Below are 19,451 nucleotides of genomic sequence, written 5' to 3' on the forward strand. Positions count from 1 at the left end.
TTCGGGACTGGGACGTCCCATCCAGGCCAAGGACAGGTACCAGCCAGGCACAGACAGGATCCAACGATCGCCGAGAGAAACGGAGGTTTGGCACCGCTCCTTGTTTTCTGGATAAGGGCTTAAGAGAATACCTTAAAGAAGCTTTCAGCTTCACCAGGAAGCCAGCCCAGCGACCCCGGCGACGGCACTTATGCCGGAGTGGTGGATCTGGAACACGGCACAGGTGAGCTGGGATCTCCGATATTAGCGGGGGCAAAGTTTTATGTCCAGCTTGGTTCAACTTTGCCCAGCCTTTGGCAGAAGGTCGGAGATCCAATAGGGTTAGGCGATCATACACCGAGAGAGTTGGCATTTATTACAATAGCAAATAAAATCAAAACAAACAAACATAACACTGGCAGTGACAGACAGCAAGCCACACACAACGGCGCCATCTTGCACACACACAAGACGATGTTCTTTTCAAACTGTGTTGTCAACAGAACGTTTGTGGTTTTAACTCATGCATGTATTGTATCGGATGACGTATGAGGGGGCGTTGGTAAACATACCCTGATGATATAAAACCATTCCTGTGTAGTTGTTGGGCAGAGATCAATACTGTCTGCGTACAGTATTCATCTCCCACACGTGTGTTCATTAAAATCATCATTTGACTCATCGTCCTGGACCAGTGTTGTTATTTGGATTTCCTCCTATATCCCTCCTTAATATTTGAACCCTTAACACCATCCATTTTAACATTAATTAAAATAGAGTCATGCAAGGCTCAAATGCAACGTCGAGAATAAAACACAGTGAGACATGGTCAAAGAAAGACACTCTATAAGAAGTCCCACAATATGAGCAAATGTATATAAGGAGATACTGGAGCAGAAAAGCAGCTTCACATCTTCGCCATGTTGGCAATGACTGGAACGAAAAAACAGACAAACAAGAGCTTTAAGCTTTTCTGCAAATACTTTTCATGTGTTTGTGTTTGCACGTATCTTTTATCTTCTTTACTGTCAGACAGTTAAACACCAGCGAGGCTGCAGCTGAAAGAACAAACGAGAAATGTCTTTTAAACATTATTTTAATGAAATGCTCAATCATGATGAATCAGATTCTCCTGCGTCTTAAGAAAGTAAAAATAAACTAAAAGTAAACTTACTGAAAGTAAAAAAAAAAGGGTGAAAACTAGCGTATGTGGATAAATCTGGTATATTTACACGATGAATTCAATACACATTCATATCTGACTCTGCTGCTTTGTCAACAGCAGCTGTGTTGCTTCCAGTCAGTATCACGTGCTGAGTTCTTGTGCCCTCCTCCTCCTTTGCATCCTTTTAACATTTTCATTACAAAAATGTTGATGCACAAAATCTGCCATAAAAATCCTCATACAACAATATTGTTTTTTGCTTCTTTTTTCATAAATGACTCATCATCATCATAATCATCTTTGTTTAGATGCAAGAAGAATCATATAGAAATGAAAAAGGTATAAATCTTCTGATCAAACCTGCTGGGACTGTGTGAGGTCCTGAGGCTAAGAGTAAGGATTTATCCACAGGAGAGCTGCGTTCTTACAAACCATCCCACTGTGTAAACCTGACATCTGTGGAACAGCTGAGCTGTATGATGTATACAAGGACACAAAACATTATTTACCATCAGATCCCGAGCCCTCCATGTGTTAATCAAGAAACTGCTGCTATGCTACATCCATAAATAATGAATAAATTAGGAGCTAAAGCTAAAAGGACAGTTTATTTGTACCATCTTCATGTGGACACATTGAAGAACATCACAGATGAAAGAAACATTAAAAACTTCCACACTACATAAAGCAAGAAAAATAGTTTTTCTTTCAGGTGGTTTCAGAAAAAACAAAAACATCAAACAGCTCCAAGACTCTCTTTGAAAGAACTAAAAACCTTTATTCTCATGGTCCAATCATGAGTGAACTCCCCGATGAAGCCTTGTGTGCTAAAACATGTCAGAGTTTTAAAGGTTAAACATGAGTTTCCAAAACGTTTTGCTGGCGAACAATGAACTATTTGACTGAGTTTCAATTATTTACAGACGAGCAAAACCAGGACAGAGAAAAAATGACAAAACTGACTCAGTAAAACGACAGAAAATAAGATCCCATGTAAATCTGTATTATGTAGAAGTTCAGCCCAGCAACCAGTTCAGTTCAACACAAGTTTAAATGATTCTATCTGAACTCTGTGGAGCCTGATCTCAAGCTTTTTGGGTGTAACACTGAAACCAGAGGATCTTTCTGTCTCTTCAGATTCACTGTGATCCAGTGATGGGAGTGATTTCAGCCCTGAGTGATCACGCTGATGTTTGCACAGAGCAGACAATGAGGTGAATGTTTGGGCACATTGGTAACAGTGAAACAGTTTATTAGTAACGTGGGATCGTTTGTGTTCAGAGAATGAACTGAGATTCCTGAAGCTCTTGTCACACTGGTCACAGCTGTAGTTTCCTTCCATGTGTGTACGTTCATGATAGTTACGACTACTTGATTGTGAGAAGCTTTTGTCACAGTGTCTGCACTTGTATGGTTTCTCTCCTGTGTGGACTCGTTTGTGTGTTTTAAGCTCCCATGCAGAGGTGAAGGATGACCCACACTGATCACAGAGGTGCTTTTTAACCCCACTGTGAATCAGTTCATGTTGTTTTAATCTACTTGATTTGGTGAAGCTTCTCCCACATTCTTTGCAGTATTTCAGTTTGTCTCCAGTGTGTCTACGTTGATGTATTTTTAGGGCGGCTTGCCGACTGAAAGTTTTTCCACAGAGGTCACAATGAACGTCTTTCCCACCACCACAGTGATGACAGGGTTGAGAACAGGATCCATCTGTGTCTCTCTGCTTCTAAACAAAGACACAAAGACAGTGTAAGTCAGTCCTTCAACATTTTCATCCTGAACGTCGCCTGAAATAAAGAGCATCTCTGCAGACGTCCAATTACATTTTACTGTTTCAGTTAACACACTCAGTTTACTGGGCTGCAATAACTACAATACTACCACCATAATACTACAGTAATACTAAAATCATAACTGACATGAAAATCTGAATAATCACTCAGAGCTGCTTTTCCATGCAGTAGAATTGCTAACATGCTAACACAGTTTAATGAGCAGAGTTGTTCCAAACAGTCAGGCTAAAATGACAAGATAACAATATAAATACATACCTCACAGTAACTGCACTTGTAGAGTCTCTTTCTGGTGTGGATCTGTTGGTGTTGTCTCAGGTAACGTGGGGCTTTAAAAGCCTTCTCACACAGGTCACATTTATAAGGCCTCTCCTCAGTGTGGGTAAACATGTGTTGTTGTAAGCTTGCGTCTGTTATAAACTCTTTGCCACACTGTTCACAGCAGTACACATCATGTCTGGTGTGAATGCGTTGGTGTGTATTTCGGTACCTTCTCCGGCTGAAAGTTTTTCCACAGATGTCACAGCTGTATGCCTTAATTCCAGAGTGGGCAACTAGATGACTCTGTAAGCTGCTACTTTGAGTAAAAGCTCTGCCACACTGATCACAGCTATATGCTTTAACTCCACTGTGGACGACTTGGTGTTTTTTTAGGGAACACTTCCAGGGAAAAGACTTTCCACACAAGTCACAGCTGAACGGTCTCTCTCCAGTGTGGATGACCTGATGAAGTTTTAGTGAACCCTTCAAAGTAAAATCCTTCCCACACTCGTCACAGGTGTATGTTTTCTCTCCCTTTCTTCTGTGAGGTTTGTCGGCCTCCTGAGAGCGCTGACTTCTCGCTCCATGTTGGTCCTGCAGTGACAGAGATACAAACAGAGGCAGTGAGTGAAATGCAGTCGTGGAACAAACTCAACCTTCAAACTCCCTCCATTAACACTAGTTTTAAACCTGAAGGTGGAGCGTGGCACCAAACACCTTAAAGGTCTCTTATCCCCACCTGCTGGTAGTTCTAACACATTACATCCATCCTGGTGGTAAAAATAATTCATGACTGTTCAAACACTAAAATCATGCCCTTCCCTCCTGATTGTGTACACCCACACACACACACACACACACAGTTCTTGTTTCTAATACATATTTCTATAATTTTTATAGATTTATCCATAACTATAAATAACACCTCCTACAGGGAGGAGGTGGATCGTCTGGCTGAGTGGTGCGACACAAACAACCTGCTGCTTAACACTGAGGAGACCAAGGAGCTCATCGTGGACTACAGGAGGAATGCTGACCCACATCCACCCGTCTACATTAAGGGGACGGCTGTGGAGCGTGTGAGCAGCTTCAAGTTCCTTGGAGTCCACATCTCCCAGGATCTCATCTGGACGACCAACTGCTCCAAGCTGGTCAAGAAGGCTCACCAGCGCCTCTTCTTCTTGAGGACTCTGAGGAAGAACCACCTGTCCTCAGACATCCTGGTGAACTTCTATCGCTGCACCATCGAGAGCATCCTGACCAACTGTATAACAGTCTGGTACGGGAACTGCTTTGCCTCGGACCGGAAGGCGTTGCAGAGGGTTGTGAAAACTGCCCAGCGCATCGCTGGAGCACCACTTCCTGCCATAAAGGACATCTACAGGAAGTGGTGTCTGAAAAGGGCTGGGAAAATCATCAGACCCCAGTCACCCATCACATGGACTCTTCACCCTCCTGCCCTCTGGGAGGCGCTACAGGAGCCTCCGGACTAAGACCACCAGGTACCGGAACAGCTTCTTCCCCACAGCTGTCAGACTCCTGAACTCTGCCTCCTGACATCTGACCCACGTTAAACTCATGGACTGAACATACACACAACCACCTACACACACACACAATGGACAACTGTACCCTCAAACACACAATAATAACATGGACTGAACCACCACTCACAACCACTAGCACTTTATATAGCCTCTGTAGAAATTATCCACATATCTCACTTATCTTAACTGCACCACTGTATAATTCTGTGTAAATAATCATTCTGTATAATACGATAATTTTTAATTCTACAACTGTTTATAACTTGCATATTTCCCATTTCTGTATAGCTGTATATCTCATATTTCTGTATAGTTTTTTTTATTTCATATTCTGTATAGTTTTTCATATTTATATCCTGTTCATAGCTTGTACTCACTACAGCCTGTACATACTTATAGTTATAGCATATTCATAACATACTTCATATCGTGTACATTATAACATACCATAATAGACCCATTTCTGTAATATACTTACATATCTATTTTATTGCTAATTAGGGATGGGTATTGAAAACCGGTTCTTGTTGAGAACCGGTTCCCACTGTTTCAATTCCTTGGAATTGTTTGTCATTTTTGCAAACAATTCCCTTATCGATTCCAGTCGCCCCGAATGACGTCACCACGTTGCGGAGCGTCATTTACCTGGCAGGAAACATGGCGGCTCAAACGCTCAAAAGTTTGGTTATACTTTACGAGAACGGATGGCAACAGGGCAACTTGCAGTACTTGCAAAGTAGATATTTCATTTAAGGGAGGAAACACTACGAATATGCAAAAACATTTGCTCACAAAACACGCGATAACCTTAAATGAATGTCGTGTTTTTAATTCCGCTCCGGACTCGTGAATCTCAACCCAGCAGCAGCGGTAACGTTTGCACGTCCTCTCCCGTTAATGCGGCAGGTAAATAATCAATTAATGGTGCATATTATGTTAGCGCGATCTGCTTTATTACAAAACCTGCCATTACTGTGCATTTAGGTGACCGTGATGAGAGAGACAGACAGAGTCTGGCTGGCTCAGATGCTGGCCGTTCTCGCTGCAGTCTACCGGTAGCGTCTCCTTTCAGGCCAGGATAGATGAATGTCACCGAGCAGTGACTAAGTTTGTGGTAAAAGGCTTGCACCTATTTGCCACAGCAGATGCCCCCGATTTTCGGTAAGTGATTGTGTTTAATTGTAGGCAGGAACATTACTGGACATTCTTGTGTTATTGCTACAGAAGAATATTTATTTTATTGTTTTACATTTAAAAATTTTTTTCCTGGGGAACCTGTGACACCACTTTGAAGAGCCGTAGGCTGTGGATCTCTTAAGATCTCACTGTTGGGTTTGTAAGGCCATGTTACTCCTAAATTTCTATCTTGTTCAAAGAGAAGATATAAAACAAAGTTCTAAGCTAATCGACCTTAGTGTTCTCCTTTTAAAAAAGAATCGATAAGAGAATCGATAAAGAATCGAATTGTTAAACAGAATCGAAAATGGAATCGGAATCGTGAAAATCTTATCAATACCCATCCCTATTGCTAATATATATTGTTATACATCTATATCATAGCTAAAGCACTTCTGGATGGATGCAAACTGCATGTCGTTGCCCTGTACCTGTGACATGTGCAATGACAATGAAGTTGAATTCTATTCTAATCTATTCTATTCTATTCAAATATTTTATAGTTCAGCAACACACATCAATCTAATAAACTTAAAATTGCACCATCCTTCCTATTCTGGTATTTTAAAGAGTACTTATCAGAAATATTAAACAACCCAACTAATAGAGTTGCCAACTCCCAGCAAAAATCTCCCAGAACCACCCCCGCCCTCCACCTCATGATGCTTATTCGACGTAATCAACTTTAATTTAATGCACGTGTACATCAAATGCACAGAAATAATCAATTATGTTTCTACAATAATTAAATACATTCAATATCTTTCTTCAACAGAATTGCAGACTGCACAGATGGTACCTATAGCTTACCAGGGTGTAAATTAGACTTAATAGTTACCATATACAGTAATGGATTTCTATACATTTAATCAGAGGACCACTTTGGTTGTAACATTCAGATAATTATTTATTAAAAGTTAGTCCTTTAAATGAAATAACAAAGAAAAGTATTTTTCGTGCCTCCCTTTTCTTGTTAATGCCCTACCTGCCCCCTGGCAAAGCTTTGCTAGAGCCGCCCCTGCACAGTTACCAGCTGTCAGCTACTTAGAAAACATGAGAGAAGAAGAGGCAGCTGCAGCTTAAGGACACAGACTAACTCCAGTCTTTTTTCCTCCATTCTAGCTGAAGTACGGGACAAATCGCTTCCTTTTCGCCTCAGTATGGAAGAGATTAAGATTAAAAATGCTGCGGTTTGGAAGCATGTAGTGAGGCTCCAAATGCTCCACCAGTTCGCCGACAGGTCTCGCAGACAACAGCCGCTCTATCGAGTGATACATACTTCTCTGATAAGCAAAGCTGGGTTACGCCAAGTAGCGCGTAGCGCACTCCCACATAAAAAACAGCTGCTTGTTTAAGTGAAAATACATTGATGGGTTTTTTTAATAAAGTTGTGGAGTTGTAAAGTATTTTGTCTAGTGTCAATTATATCGTCAGTTATATTGTTATCGCAAATTTTCAAATGTATATCGTGATAAATATTTTTGGTCATATCGCCCTGCTCTGTCTGTCACCTTCTGTGTTGAGCTCATTGTTTTCTCTGTAGCGGCTGAGCTGAGTCCAAGTAGCTGAAAATGTTCCTCTGCTGCTCCGTCAGACTCTTCTCCTCCTGCTGATCAGCTGGGACACAAAACAGATCTTTGTTAGGCTCCACACTGCACTGAAGAGTCAAAGTGTCTCATATGTTCATCTTACAAGAAAAAGAACACATTTTTGCTTCCCGAGGTGGGCAACTTGTTGGAAACAAACACAAAAGGTTTGAGCACTGATACAAAATTTAGCAGTATAGCAGGAGAGACTATATATATATATATATATATATATATATATATATATATATATATATATATATATATATATATAATAGCTTTTTATTGTCACTGTTACAAGAACAGTGAAAGGCAGTTTGGCATCTCTCCATGTGTGTGGAGTACACGATAGCAGACAAATTTACATTAACACAAGAGAGACATGTACAAGTTATACATACACCTGCAAACATACATGCACATTAGGGCTGCACGATTAATCGTTAGAAAATCGCAATCTCAATTCATACTTATGTGCGATCTCATTTCCAAATGACAACGATTTAAAAAAAAAAAAAAGACGCCGACGATTGTACCGCATTTTGATCCAGGACGTAATCTGCATGAAAACAAGCGCTCACTCTTCCTGCTCATTGTTTTCTACAGTCAATGTTCCTGCTCAACAAATGACAAGGGCGGAGCCTTATACCACGTGATACAGAAGCTGTGCCGTGTGATGCTCAAATTGGCAGGAAAAAAAACAACGGAGAACACGTCAGGGATGACGAGAAAGTGATAGGAGAAAATCCGTCCCGGTCAACCACCCAAACATCAATAACGGGAACCTTCTACAGTGCTTCCCTATACACGTCGAACTCCCGCAGGCACAAAGAAATTATGGAGGCTATTACTTATCACCTGACCAAAGATATGGCTCCCATCAACACTGTGCAAAACGAGGGCTTTAGGAAAATGATCAACACCCTAGACAAACGCTACACAGTGCCATCCCGCAACTATTTTTCTATTGTTGCACTACCTGCTCTATACACGCAGTGTCGAGCAACGGTGGAGAAGGAATTTCAAGCAGTACAACATTTTGCGGCAACCACAAAATGTGAGGCATTTATTGTTTTTATGTTTATTTATTGTTTTTATGTTCAGTCTCAACTGTTACGAAGTTGATGTGCAGTTAATAAGTGCAATAAATATTTATATTGGAAAAGAAAATCGTGAGAGAATCGTGATCTCAATTCTAAGCAAAAAAAATCGTGATTCTCATTTTATGCAAAATCGTGCAGCCCTAATGCACATACATACATATATGTATATATACATACATACATCCGTACATACATAGAGGAGACCGGGGATAGTTGTAACGTGGGTCAGTTGTAACACTTCCAATTTCTCCAATTAGGGCTAAGTTTCAAATGATGTGACTCATCCTGTGCGTGCCCAATTCAGTTCTGCTATCACATGTGAAAAATCAGCACATTTTGTCAAACACAGACAATTTAACACGAAAAAAAGTAATTTGTATGCCAAAAAGTAAGTTTTTCTACTTTATTTCAATTTGTAATAGCATTATCTGCTTTGCAGTTAAACTCATCAAACTTAAATTATGTTATTTGTATGTCTATGGGGATATATTCTGTGTAGGTCTTTAGTGCTAATGTTTTAGCTGTTGGCTGTAATGTTAGCTAGTTCATGGCTATAGGAGTCTGGGTCAGTTGTAACAGCAACAGTCTGGGTTAGTTGTAACATAATATATATATATATAATAATGCAGATGTTACTACTTACCACACTATTACTTTAACTTATATTAAACAAGTTGGGGCAAGGACATCAGCAGAGAGAGGTTCACTAGTCACCTTTGTATATGCGGTTAATGCCATTGGCAACACAATTCCTCCACTGTTTGTGTTCCCACACATACATTATGCAGACCACTGTGTCAGAGATGGACCAGTAGGAAGTATTGGTAGTGGAAATAAATCAGAATGGGTGCAAGAAACAGATTTCCTCATCTTTCTGAAGCATTTTGCAAACCACACCAAGGTAAGCCATGATAAAAAGTAATGGAATTGCGATGCTGGTGAACAACTACATTTTTTAGCTTCATTGTTATGTTCAAAATTGGTGCAAGAGTTTTAGGTTACAATGCCCACTGAGCCAATGAGGCCAAACTCAAGGAAGACCAACCAAAATTAATGAAATATTCAGTTGCAGAAAATTCCATAATTTGTCTTTTTGGGGGAGTTGGAATATGTGCAGAAGCTAGATTTCTGCATTCTGTCACACACACACATAGCTACATAAATGGCTCTAAGTGCATTCATGTGTTGAATAAACAAAGATTACATGCTGTTGGAACCAGTGTTGGGTAAGTTACTTTAAATTAGTAACTTAGTTACATTACTAGTTACTTCTATAAAAAAGTAACTCATTTACTTCAAGTTACTCGTTACTTTCAGAGTAACTAGTTACTAGGGAAAGTAACTTTGGTTTTACTCAGAATTCTCTTGTTAAGGTGTTGCTTCCGTAACTGGATACCCAGCAAGATTGCCAGTCTTCTAGCTTGCTTACTTGGCACAAGTGCATTGTGCCACCTACCAATAGAAAGGAAAAAATAATGTGCACATTTCCACGAGAGAAATCCCACGCCTGGACCGTTGTTGACCGCCGCCATGATTCTAGCCTGCTTTTTACATCCAACACAAAAACTGCAGTCGTGGTGCTTTTGATTGTACTCAGAACTTGGAAATTCTGCATTCTGAATAGGAAGATGTAGGCAACACTAGACTGCAGATGAGCTGCATACAGAGCTGGACTGGGACAAAAAAATCGTCCCCGGCATTTTGACTAGAGACCAGCCCACCATTATAGGAAAAATCATAAAGCCTTTGAATGAAAATAAACACTGTTGTGACAGTGATGTACACTGTTCTGATGGTATATATGTATCAATCTATCAATTGTTTGTTGTAAGACTCAGATAATTATTTTTTTAAAAGCTAGACATTTTAAATGAGAATAAGAAAGAAAAGTATTTCTTTGTGCCCCCCTTTCCCTGTTAATGCCCTACCTGGCCCCCTGGCAACACTTTGCTAGACCCGCCCCTGCACAGTTACCAGCTGTCAGCTACTTAGAAAAGGATCCTGGTGTTATTTGTCTCTCAGAAACAGTTCATAACTTCCCTTCAACTCATTCATGTCACCTAAAAGGTAAACCTATTTCTCCATCACCTGTTCAGCTCTGATGATTCAGTAAGGACATCTCCTGGTTTCATCTGCATGTTTCCCTCTCACCAGATAACCAAACTGATATCATGACCAGCAGCTTTACAGCTGTGGCTCCAGCAAACATCAGCTGATACTAGAAATTAATATTAAATAAATTCTAACAACAGCTGATAAAGCTTAAACGTGCTGCTGTTGTTTAGCGCGACATCAGCTGGTTTCCTCTTTCTGGCGCAAAGTGGGCAATAAATAAACAAGAGAACAAAGCCGATCAGCTGATCATTGATCAGTTTCCTGATTGAAGTAGAAACAGGAGGGGAGAGAATGAGAGAGGAAGAGGCAGCTGTGCAGCGTAAACACAGAATAAATCCAGCTTTGTGTCTTTTTCATTGTAGCTGACTGTGTTCCTTTTCAGCTCAATACGAAACGCGTAATATTTTCTCTGAATACGAGACAATTCTGTTTTTTACGGGACGGTTGGCAACTCTAAAAATTAACCTTATGAACAAAATAAAGTTCAACATCAGTAACATAGCACCCACCCAGCTGTATAGAAACTCCGTCATGCTAGCTAGCACGCAGTACGAAAATGTCAGCATAACGAAAATAAACTCCACCTAAACTTGGTTTATATCTGACTCAGACAGACTGCAGGTCATAACTTCTTACCTGAAGTTCACCTGACACGCGGACCGGCGGCCGCTTCGGGTGTCTCCTCTTGCCTCCCTTTTCCTTCATCCACCTGCTGGCCTCCACCACTTGCTAATGTTACTGAATCTGTGGAAGCTCCGTGATAGCCACCGCAAGAAGTAACGAATAACGAGCCTATCTAAATCCCAGTAACGAGTAACGCGTTCCTGGTTTTGGCATAATAACTAGTTACCGTGCTCGTTACCACGATAATAACGTAGTTACTGTAACGCGTTAGTCCCAACACTGGTTGGAACTATACTATTTAATGTTATAATAAATACAGTTTAAAGAGGTAAGGGTGTTGGTTGCATTGAAGTATAAACAGAAATACGATTTATAAAAGAGGTGTAATGTCCATGAGCATTGGCAGTGCAGTATATACATCGATCGATCGATAGATAGATAGATAGAGAGAGAGAGAGCCCTTTTGAATGTTGGCAAGTATGTGTATGTGGTGTTAAATAGGCCTATACTACTGCGCTTTGATGTCGCTCGTAAGAGTGAAACTCATTGTGAAACGTTTGAGAACCACTGCTACAGAACAATGGAGATTTCCATTATATGGTAACACCTGCAACTCACGTGACGCCCAGAATTGTACAATACTGATGCTTGAAAGCGCGCGTGTGATGCAAGTATGTGTAGAGTGTTGAGCGCGTGATCAGTGGTGAGAAAAACAACTCACGAAACTTGACCTTTCTATACTCGTGGCTCACTTGCACTTCTAATCTATTCGTTTGCACACTTACACACACACAGCTGTGGTTTCCTGTTTTGCTACACTCTGGAGAGCCTCGCCTTTAACGGTCTTCTCTCACAGAGAGCAACAGAAAACTTCATTCAGAAAACTTTGAAAAACTCGAGATTGACTGAACTCAGTTCAAAGTTACCTTGACACTTACCTTTAGATGTGAGAGGTAGTGATGGTCCGCTTGAAGCTGACGCTCGGGTGCCTGTGTCAGAAAGATTAACTGCTTCAGAAGCACTGTGTCGAGGCTTGATTCGTTTGGCCAGAGTCACGTGATTAGTGACGTCTGAAGCTTCATTTAGAACGTACCTTTTTTTTTTTTTTTTTAAAGTTTGACGAGCATCTTGACTTTTGGTCTTTGGATATTAACAGTCCTGGGTATGTGACTTCTTGTTTAACAGAAATGTTCAATTCAATTCAATTCAATTCAATTTTATTTATATAGCGCCAAATCACAACAAAAGTCGCCTCAAGGCGCTTTATATTGTACAGAAGATCGCACAATAATAAAGACAGAGAAAAACCCAACAATCATATGACCCCATATGAGCAAGCACTTTGGCGACAGTGGGAAGGAAAAACTCCCTTTTAACAGGAAGAAACCTCCGGCAGAACCAGGCTCAGGGAGGGGCGGCCATCTGCTGCGACCAGTTGGGGTGAGAGAAGGAAAACAGGATAAAGACATGCTGTGGAAGAGAGACAGAGATTAATAACAGACATGATTCGATGCAGAGAGGTCTATTAACACATAGCGAGTGAGAAAGGTGACTGGAAAGGAAAAACTCAATGCATCATGGGAATCCCCGGCAGCCTACGTCTATTGCAGCATAACTAAGGGAGGATTCAGGGTCACCTGGTCCAGCCCTAACTATATGCTTTAGCAAAAAGGAAAGTTTTAAGCCTAATCTTGAAAGTAGAGATAGTGTCTGTCTCCCGAATCCAAACTGGAAGCTGGTTCCACAGAAGAGGGGCCTGAAAACTGAAGGCTCTCCCTCCCATTCTACTTTTAAATACTCTAGGAACAGCAAGTAAGCCTGCAGTGCGAGAGCGAAGTGCTCTAATAGGGTGATATGGCACTACAAGGTCATTAAGATAAGATGGGGCCTGATTATTTAAGACCTTGTATGTGAGGAGCAGGATTTTGAATTCAATTCTGGATTTAACAGGAAGCCAATGAAGGGAAGCCAAAACAGGAGAAATATGCTCTCTCTTTCTAGTCCCTGTCAGTACTCTTGCTGCAGCATTTTGGATTAGCTGAAGACTTTTCAGTGAGTTTTTAGGACATCCTGATAATAGTGAATTACAGTAGTCCAGCCTGGAAGCAATAAATGCATGAACTAGTTTTTCAGCATCACTCTGAGACAGGATATTTCTAATTTTAGAGATGTTGCGCAAATGGAAGAAAGCAGTCTTACATATTTGTTTAATATGTGCGTTGAAGGACATGTCCTGGTCAAAAATGACTCCAAGGTTCCTCACAGCATTACTGGAGGCCAAGGTAATGCCATCCATAGTAAGAATCTGGTTAGATACCAAATTTCTAAGATTTTCAGGGCCGAGTACAATAACCTCAGTTTTATCTGAATTAAGAAGCAGAAAGTTAGCGGCCATCCAGGTCTTTATGTCTTTAAGACATTCCTGCAGTTTAACTAATTGGTGTGTGTTACCTGGCTTCATGGATAGATAGAGCTGAGTGTCATCTGCATAGCAGTGAAAATTTATGCTATGTCTTCTAATGATGCTGCCTAGGGGAAGCATGTATAATGTAAATAGAATTGGTCCTAGCACTGAACCCTGTGGAACACCATAATTGACCTTAGTGGGTGAAGAGGACTCTCCATTTACATGTACAAATTGGAGTCTACTAGATAGATATGATACAAACCACTGCAGTACAGTACCTGTAATACCTACAGCATGTTCTAATCGCGCTAATAGGATATTATGGTCAACAGTATCGAACGCTGCACTAAGGTCTAGCAGGACAAGCACAGAGATGAGTCCACTGTCAAAGGCCATAAGAAGATCATTTGTAACCTTCACTAAAGCTGTTTCTGTGCTGTGATGAGCTCTGAAACCTGACTGAAACTCTTCAAATAAGCCATTCCTCTGCAGATGATCTGTTAGCTGTTTGACAACTACTCTTTCAAGTATTTTTGATATAAAAGGAAGGTTGGAGATTGGCCTATAATTAGCTAAGACAGCTGGGTCTAGAGATGGCTTTTTAAGTAAGGGTTTAACCACAGCCACCTTGAAGGCCTGTGGTACATAGCCGATTATTAGAGATAGGTTGATCATATTTAAGATTGAAGAATTAATTAATGGCAGGACTTCTTTGAGCAGTTTTGTAGATATGGGGTCTAAAAGACATGTTGATGGTTTGGAGGAATTAATTATTGAAGTTAACTCAGAAAGATCAATTGGAGAAAAAGAGTCTAACTTAACATTGATGGTATTAAGAGTAGCTGTAGACGATATTACATCTGTGGGATGATTATTGGTAATTTTTTCTCTAATGATAAAAATTTTATTTGTGAAGAAGTTCATGAAGTCATTACTAGTTAACGTTAAAGGGATGGTTGGCTCAACAGTGCTCTGACTTTTTGTCAGCCTGGCTACAGTGCTGAAGAGAAACCTGGGGTTGTTCTTATTTTCTTCAATCAGTGACGAATGGTAAGATGTTCTGGCTTTGCGGAGGGCTTTCTTATAAAGCAGCAAACTATTTCTCCAGGCTAAATGATGATCCTCTAAATTTGTGACACGCCATTTCCTCTCCAGTTTACGAGTTATCTGCTTTAGGCTACGTGTTTGAGAATTATACCACGGAGTCAGGTACTTCTGATTTGAGACCTTAGTTTTCACAGGAGCTACAGTATCCAGAGTCGTACGTAGTGAGGAGGTAAAATTTTTAACAAGATAATCGACCTCTGTTGGGGTAGCGTTCAGGTAGCTGCTCTGCTCTATGTTGGTACAGGGCATTGAAGATGATAACAGTGGGTGGATTATATTCTTAAACTTAGTTACAGCACTTTCAGAAAGACATCTACTTTGATAAAGTCTACTCTCCACTGCTGTGTAATTAATTATTGTAAATGTAAATGTTATCAGGAAATGATCAGACAGCAGAGGGTTTTCAGGAAACACTGTTAAATGTTCAGTTTCTATGCCATATGTTAAAACAAGATCTAGAGTGTGATTAAAGTGGTGGGTGGGTGCTTTTACATTTTGACAGAAGCCAATTGAGTCTAATAACAGATTAAATGCGATGTTGAGGCTGTCATTTTTAGCATCTACATGGATGTTAAAATCACCCACAATAATTATTTTATCTGAGCTGAGCACTAAATCAGATAAAAAGTCTGAGAAATCAGAGAGAAACTCTGTGTAAGGCCCAGGTGGACGATAGATGATAACAAGTAAGACTGGTTTCTGAGTTTTACAGCTGGGGTGGACAAGGCTAAGCATCAGGCTTTCAAATGAATTAAAAGTCTGTCTTGGTCTTTCGTTAATTAATAGACTGGTGTGAAAACTTGCTGCCACACCGCCCCCTCGGCCTGTGCTTCGAGGTTTCTGGTAGTTAGAATGACTCGGGGGTGTTGATTCATTTAAACTAACATAATCATCGGGCTGCAACCAGGTTTCTGTAAGGCAGAGTAAATCGATTTGTTGATCAATTATTAAGTCATGTACTAACAGAGACTTGGAGGAGAGAGACCTAATATTTAATAATCCACATTTCATTGTTTTACTCTTTGGTTCAGATGTGGATACTGTATTGTTCTTTCTTTTTGATTTTTTATGTTTAAATTGTTTATTGCTGGATTTTAGTTTGTTTTTTGTCTTTTTGGGAGCTGACACATCCAAATGGAGATGGGTTTTTGGGGGGGTAGCAGGAGGAGAGAAGCTGCAGAGAGGCGTGTAAGACTGCAACTCTGCTTCCTGGTCCCAACTCTGGATAGTCATATTTTGGGGGGTTTAATAAATTGGTCCATATTTCTAGAAATGAGAGCTGCTCCATCCAAAGTGGGATGGATGCCGTCTCTCCTAACAAGACCAGGTTTCCTCCAGAAGGTTTGCCAATTATCTATGAAGCCCACATCGTTTCTGGGACACCACTCAGACAGCCAGCAATTTAAGGAGAACATGCGGCTAAACATGTCACTCCTGGTCTGATTGGGGAGGGGACCAGAGAAAACTACAGAGTCCGACATTGTTTTGGCAAAGTTACACACCGATTCAATATTGATTTTAGTGACCTCCGATTGGCGTAACCGGCTGTCATTACTGCCGACTTGAATTATGATCTTACTGTATTTACATTTACCCTTAGCCAGCAGTTTTAAATTTCCTTCAATGTCGCCTGCTCTGGCCCCTGGAAGACAATTGACTATGGTTGCCGGTGTCTCTAGCTTCACGTGTCTGCGAACAGAATCACCAATTACCAGAGTTTGACCCCCGGCGGGTGTGTCGCCGAGTGGGGAAAAACGGTTAGACACATGAACAGGTTGGTGGTGTACCTGGGGCTTCTGTTTAAGACTATGCTTCCTCCTCACCGTCACCCAACCGCCCTCTTTCCCCAGCTGCTTGGGGTCTGCCGGGGAACAGCTAGCGGGGCCTACGCTATCTTCGGCTGCACCAGCTACAGGGGCCTGGCTAGCTACGGGTGAATGAAGGGTGCGAAGCCGAGTCTCCAATTCAGTAATCCTGGCCTCCAGAGCTGCAAATATGCTACATTTGTTACAGGTATCATTACTGCTAAAGGAGGCCGAGGAGTAGCTAAACATCTGACACAATGAGCAGGAAAGTACAGGAGGGACAGGTGAAGAAGCCATGGTGCTAACGAGTCGGCTACGAGCTAAGCTAAGCTAGCGAAACAGTACAGAGACAGTGAGTGAATACTTTAGCTATAAATTAGGTAGTGAGTACACAGAAAGGGTGCTTCAGATGAAGCACGTGAAGATTATACTATGAAGAAGGAATGTATCTAAAAGTTTTTAATTAAATTGCTAAGCAGAAAAGCTACTCAGAAACACCACTGTGTTTGAGCAGGAACAGGAAGTGATACTACACCACAAAGCGAGCGAACACCACGTTGTTCAGATAGTTACAGATAGTATTTGCAGTACAGCCTTTAATTGCTAGTAATTCATATTTTTTAGATTTAGACATAAACCAGATGCCTCAGAGAAATCACTAATAACACTAAGGGCTGGACGGATTTGATTTGCATTCTTCAAGAAGAGTGGTGTCATCAGCTAGCTGGCTGATGATGAGTTCCTTATCAGCTATGGTGATTCCTTGTAAAACAGGTCAAATCGGAAAAATTAAATAAGTACAACCCTAATATTCCAGACACCTGTAATAAATGTAATGAAGATAAAGGTAATTTTTGGCATTGTATTTGGGATTGCAGGAAGATAGGATCATTTTGGGTTGCAGTAACACAAATTATGACACAAATATTATCCAAAGAGGTTGTTCTGGATCCTGGCTTCCTTATTTTGGGATTGTACCCAGAAAACATGAGGTACACAAAAAGTGACAGAATGTTTATTGATATGGGGTTATTACAAGCGAAAAGGTTAATTGCACTAAAATGGAAAGACACAAGGGAACCGAGTATCACACAGTGGATAAAACAAATGATGGCGACTTTGCCATTGGAGCGGATAACATGTATACTGAAAAGGAAATTGGATGTTTCTGAGAAGGTATGGAGACCGTTTGTGAACTTTGTAGAGGGATTTGTATTATCTGAGGAGGACGAGGACTGAGGACAATGACATTTGATTTGGGATAATGAAGCTTTAGGCCTTTAATGGAGTGATAAAGGTGATGATTTTTTTTTTGTTTGTTTTCTTTTTGTTGTCTGGAGGAGTGTATGTTCATGTAGTATTTAGAGTGTTGGACTGTTTGCAAGTCACTAAAATGTAAGAAAAAATAATAAAGATATTGTTGTAAAAAAAAAACAGGTCAAATCTTGGGGTGGAGTCTTAATCATTTTAATTGAGCTATTGCTATTTGTGTACAAGGTTTTGAAGCTTTACAGAAAAATTATCCAAAGCCAAATTTTTTAAAAGAGCGGAAAATAAATTGATGTTCAATTGTATCAAAAGCCTTTTAAAAATCCAGGAAGAGAATGAAGCTATTGTCAGATACCAAATCAGAGTAATCAAGTAGATCCAAAAGCAGTCTAATGTTATTAGAAATGTGTCTGTTTCTCATAAAGCCTGATTGTGTCTCATCGATAATTGTACCCAAGAACTCTTTAATTCTGTTATCAAGTACTAAAGCCATAATCTCATAGTCATTATTGAGCAGACAGATGGGTCTCCAATTATCAATAAGAAGTAAGTCTTTGTTTGGCTTTGGAATAAGTGTTATGAGACCCTGAGTAAGAGTAGGAGGGAGGGTGTTATTCTCTATACTTTCTATGAAAACCTGCAGTAAGAACGGAGCACTTCCTCTCCATGGCCTTATCAACATCCAATCTCCAGACTTCAGACTCTGCTCCTGAGGAGAAACAGAATCATCTGGCAGATCATTTGTTCTCATGACTTCTTTACTTTTAAACATTTTGAGCATCCAATCTGCTAATTTTCTCTCTCTTCTGCGTTTCTATCATCACTACAGAAGACTAAAACTCTAAATACTCTACCATATATAATCTCTAAGAGTCAGACCGTTCTCTGTTGGAGTAATCCTCATGTACATCTTAACTAGTTCTATACAGTCTAACCATGTCCTGCCTGTCTCTTCCATTGACTTCCTAAGTCTTAGCTTTACTGTGCCGTTAGTTCTCTCTACCAACCCTGCACTTTGTGGGTGATATGAACAATGATGTTTTAGTGTTATCCCTAGATGCTGTGCCATTAATCCAATCACTTCATTTACAAAGTGTGGACCATCATCACTATAAATAGTCTCCGGAATCCCATGTTCCAGGATGATATTCTTGCATATTGCTTTGGCAACCGAAATGGCATCTGCTTCCCTAGTTGATTGATTGATTGATTGATTGATTGATATATCTTTATTAGTCCCACACGGGGAAAATTCATGTTCAGGCTGCCGACCTATTGCACGCAAGGGCGGCGCCATCTTACCCTCCAACCATACATACATTACACAAAAACATAAACACCACACATGGTGAAGACAGGTCAGAGAGGTATAACAAAGGAAAATGCACCATATGTGGAAAGATAAGGAGACACATCTGGAAAACCAAACAACCTCTGGCAAAGCGGATGGCACAACACAGAAGAGCTGCCTCGTCAGGCCAGGACTCTGCAGTCTATTCACACCTACAGGCCAG

The 19,451-nt window shown here is 40.6% G+C and overlaps 1 protein-coding gene across 4 annotated transcripts; it reads right to left on the bottom strand.

Annotated features, from left to right (window-relative positions):
* Positions 1-1,897: 1,897 nt before the first annotated feature.
* On the bottom strand, positions 1,898-12,338 carry LOC134634040 (zinc finger protein 271-like). 4 transcript variants are annotated; one of them, XM_063483075.1, is made up of 4 exons: positions 12,288-12,338; positions 7,433-7,538; positions 3,196-3,792; positions 1,898-2,867 (listed from the first exon to the last, which is right to left on the bottom strand). In XM_063483075.1, the coding sequence occupies exons 2-4, from the start codon at positions 7,448-7,450 to the stop codon at positions 2,178-2,180; spliced, it is 1,305 nt and encodes a 434-aa protein (XP_063339145.1). In that variant the 5' UTR covers positions 7,451-7,538; positions 12,288-12,338; the 3' UTR covers positions 1,898-2,177. The 4 variants fall into 4 exon arrangements, with proteins under 4 accessions (XP_063339145.1, XP_063339142.1, XP_063339144.1 ...); XM_063483072.1 differs by having other exon boundaries at positions 1,898-2,870; XM_063483074.1 differs by lacking the exon at positions 12,288-12,338 and adding an exon at positions 11,362-11,507 and having other exon boundaries at positions 1,898-2,870.
* Positions 12,339-19,451: the final 7,113 nt, after the last annotated feature.

Source organism: Pelmatolapia mariae, linkage group LG9, assembly GCF_036321145.2.
Source record: "Pelmatolapia mariae isolate MD_Pm_ZW linkage group LG9, Pm_UMD_F_2, whole genome shotgun sequence".
NCBI classification, from domain to species: Eukaryota; Metazoa; Chordata; class Actinopteri; order Cichliformes; family Cichlidae; genus Pelmatolapia; species Pelmatolapia mariae.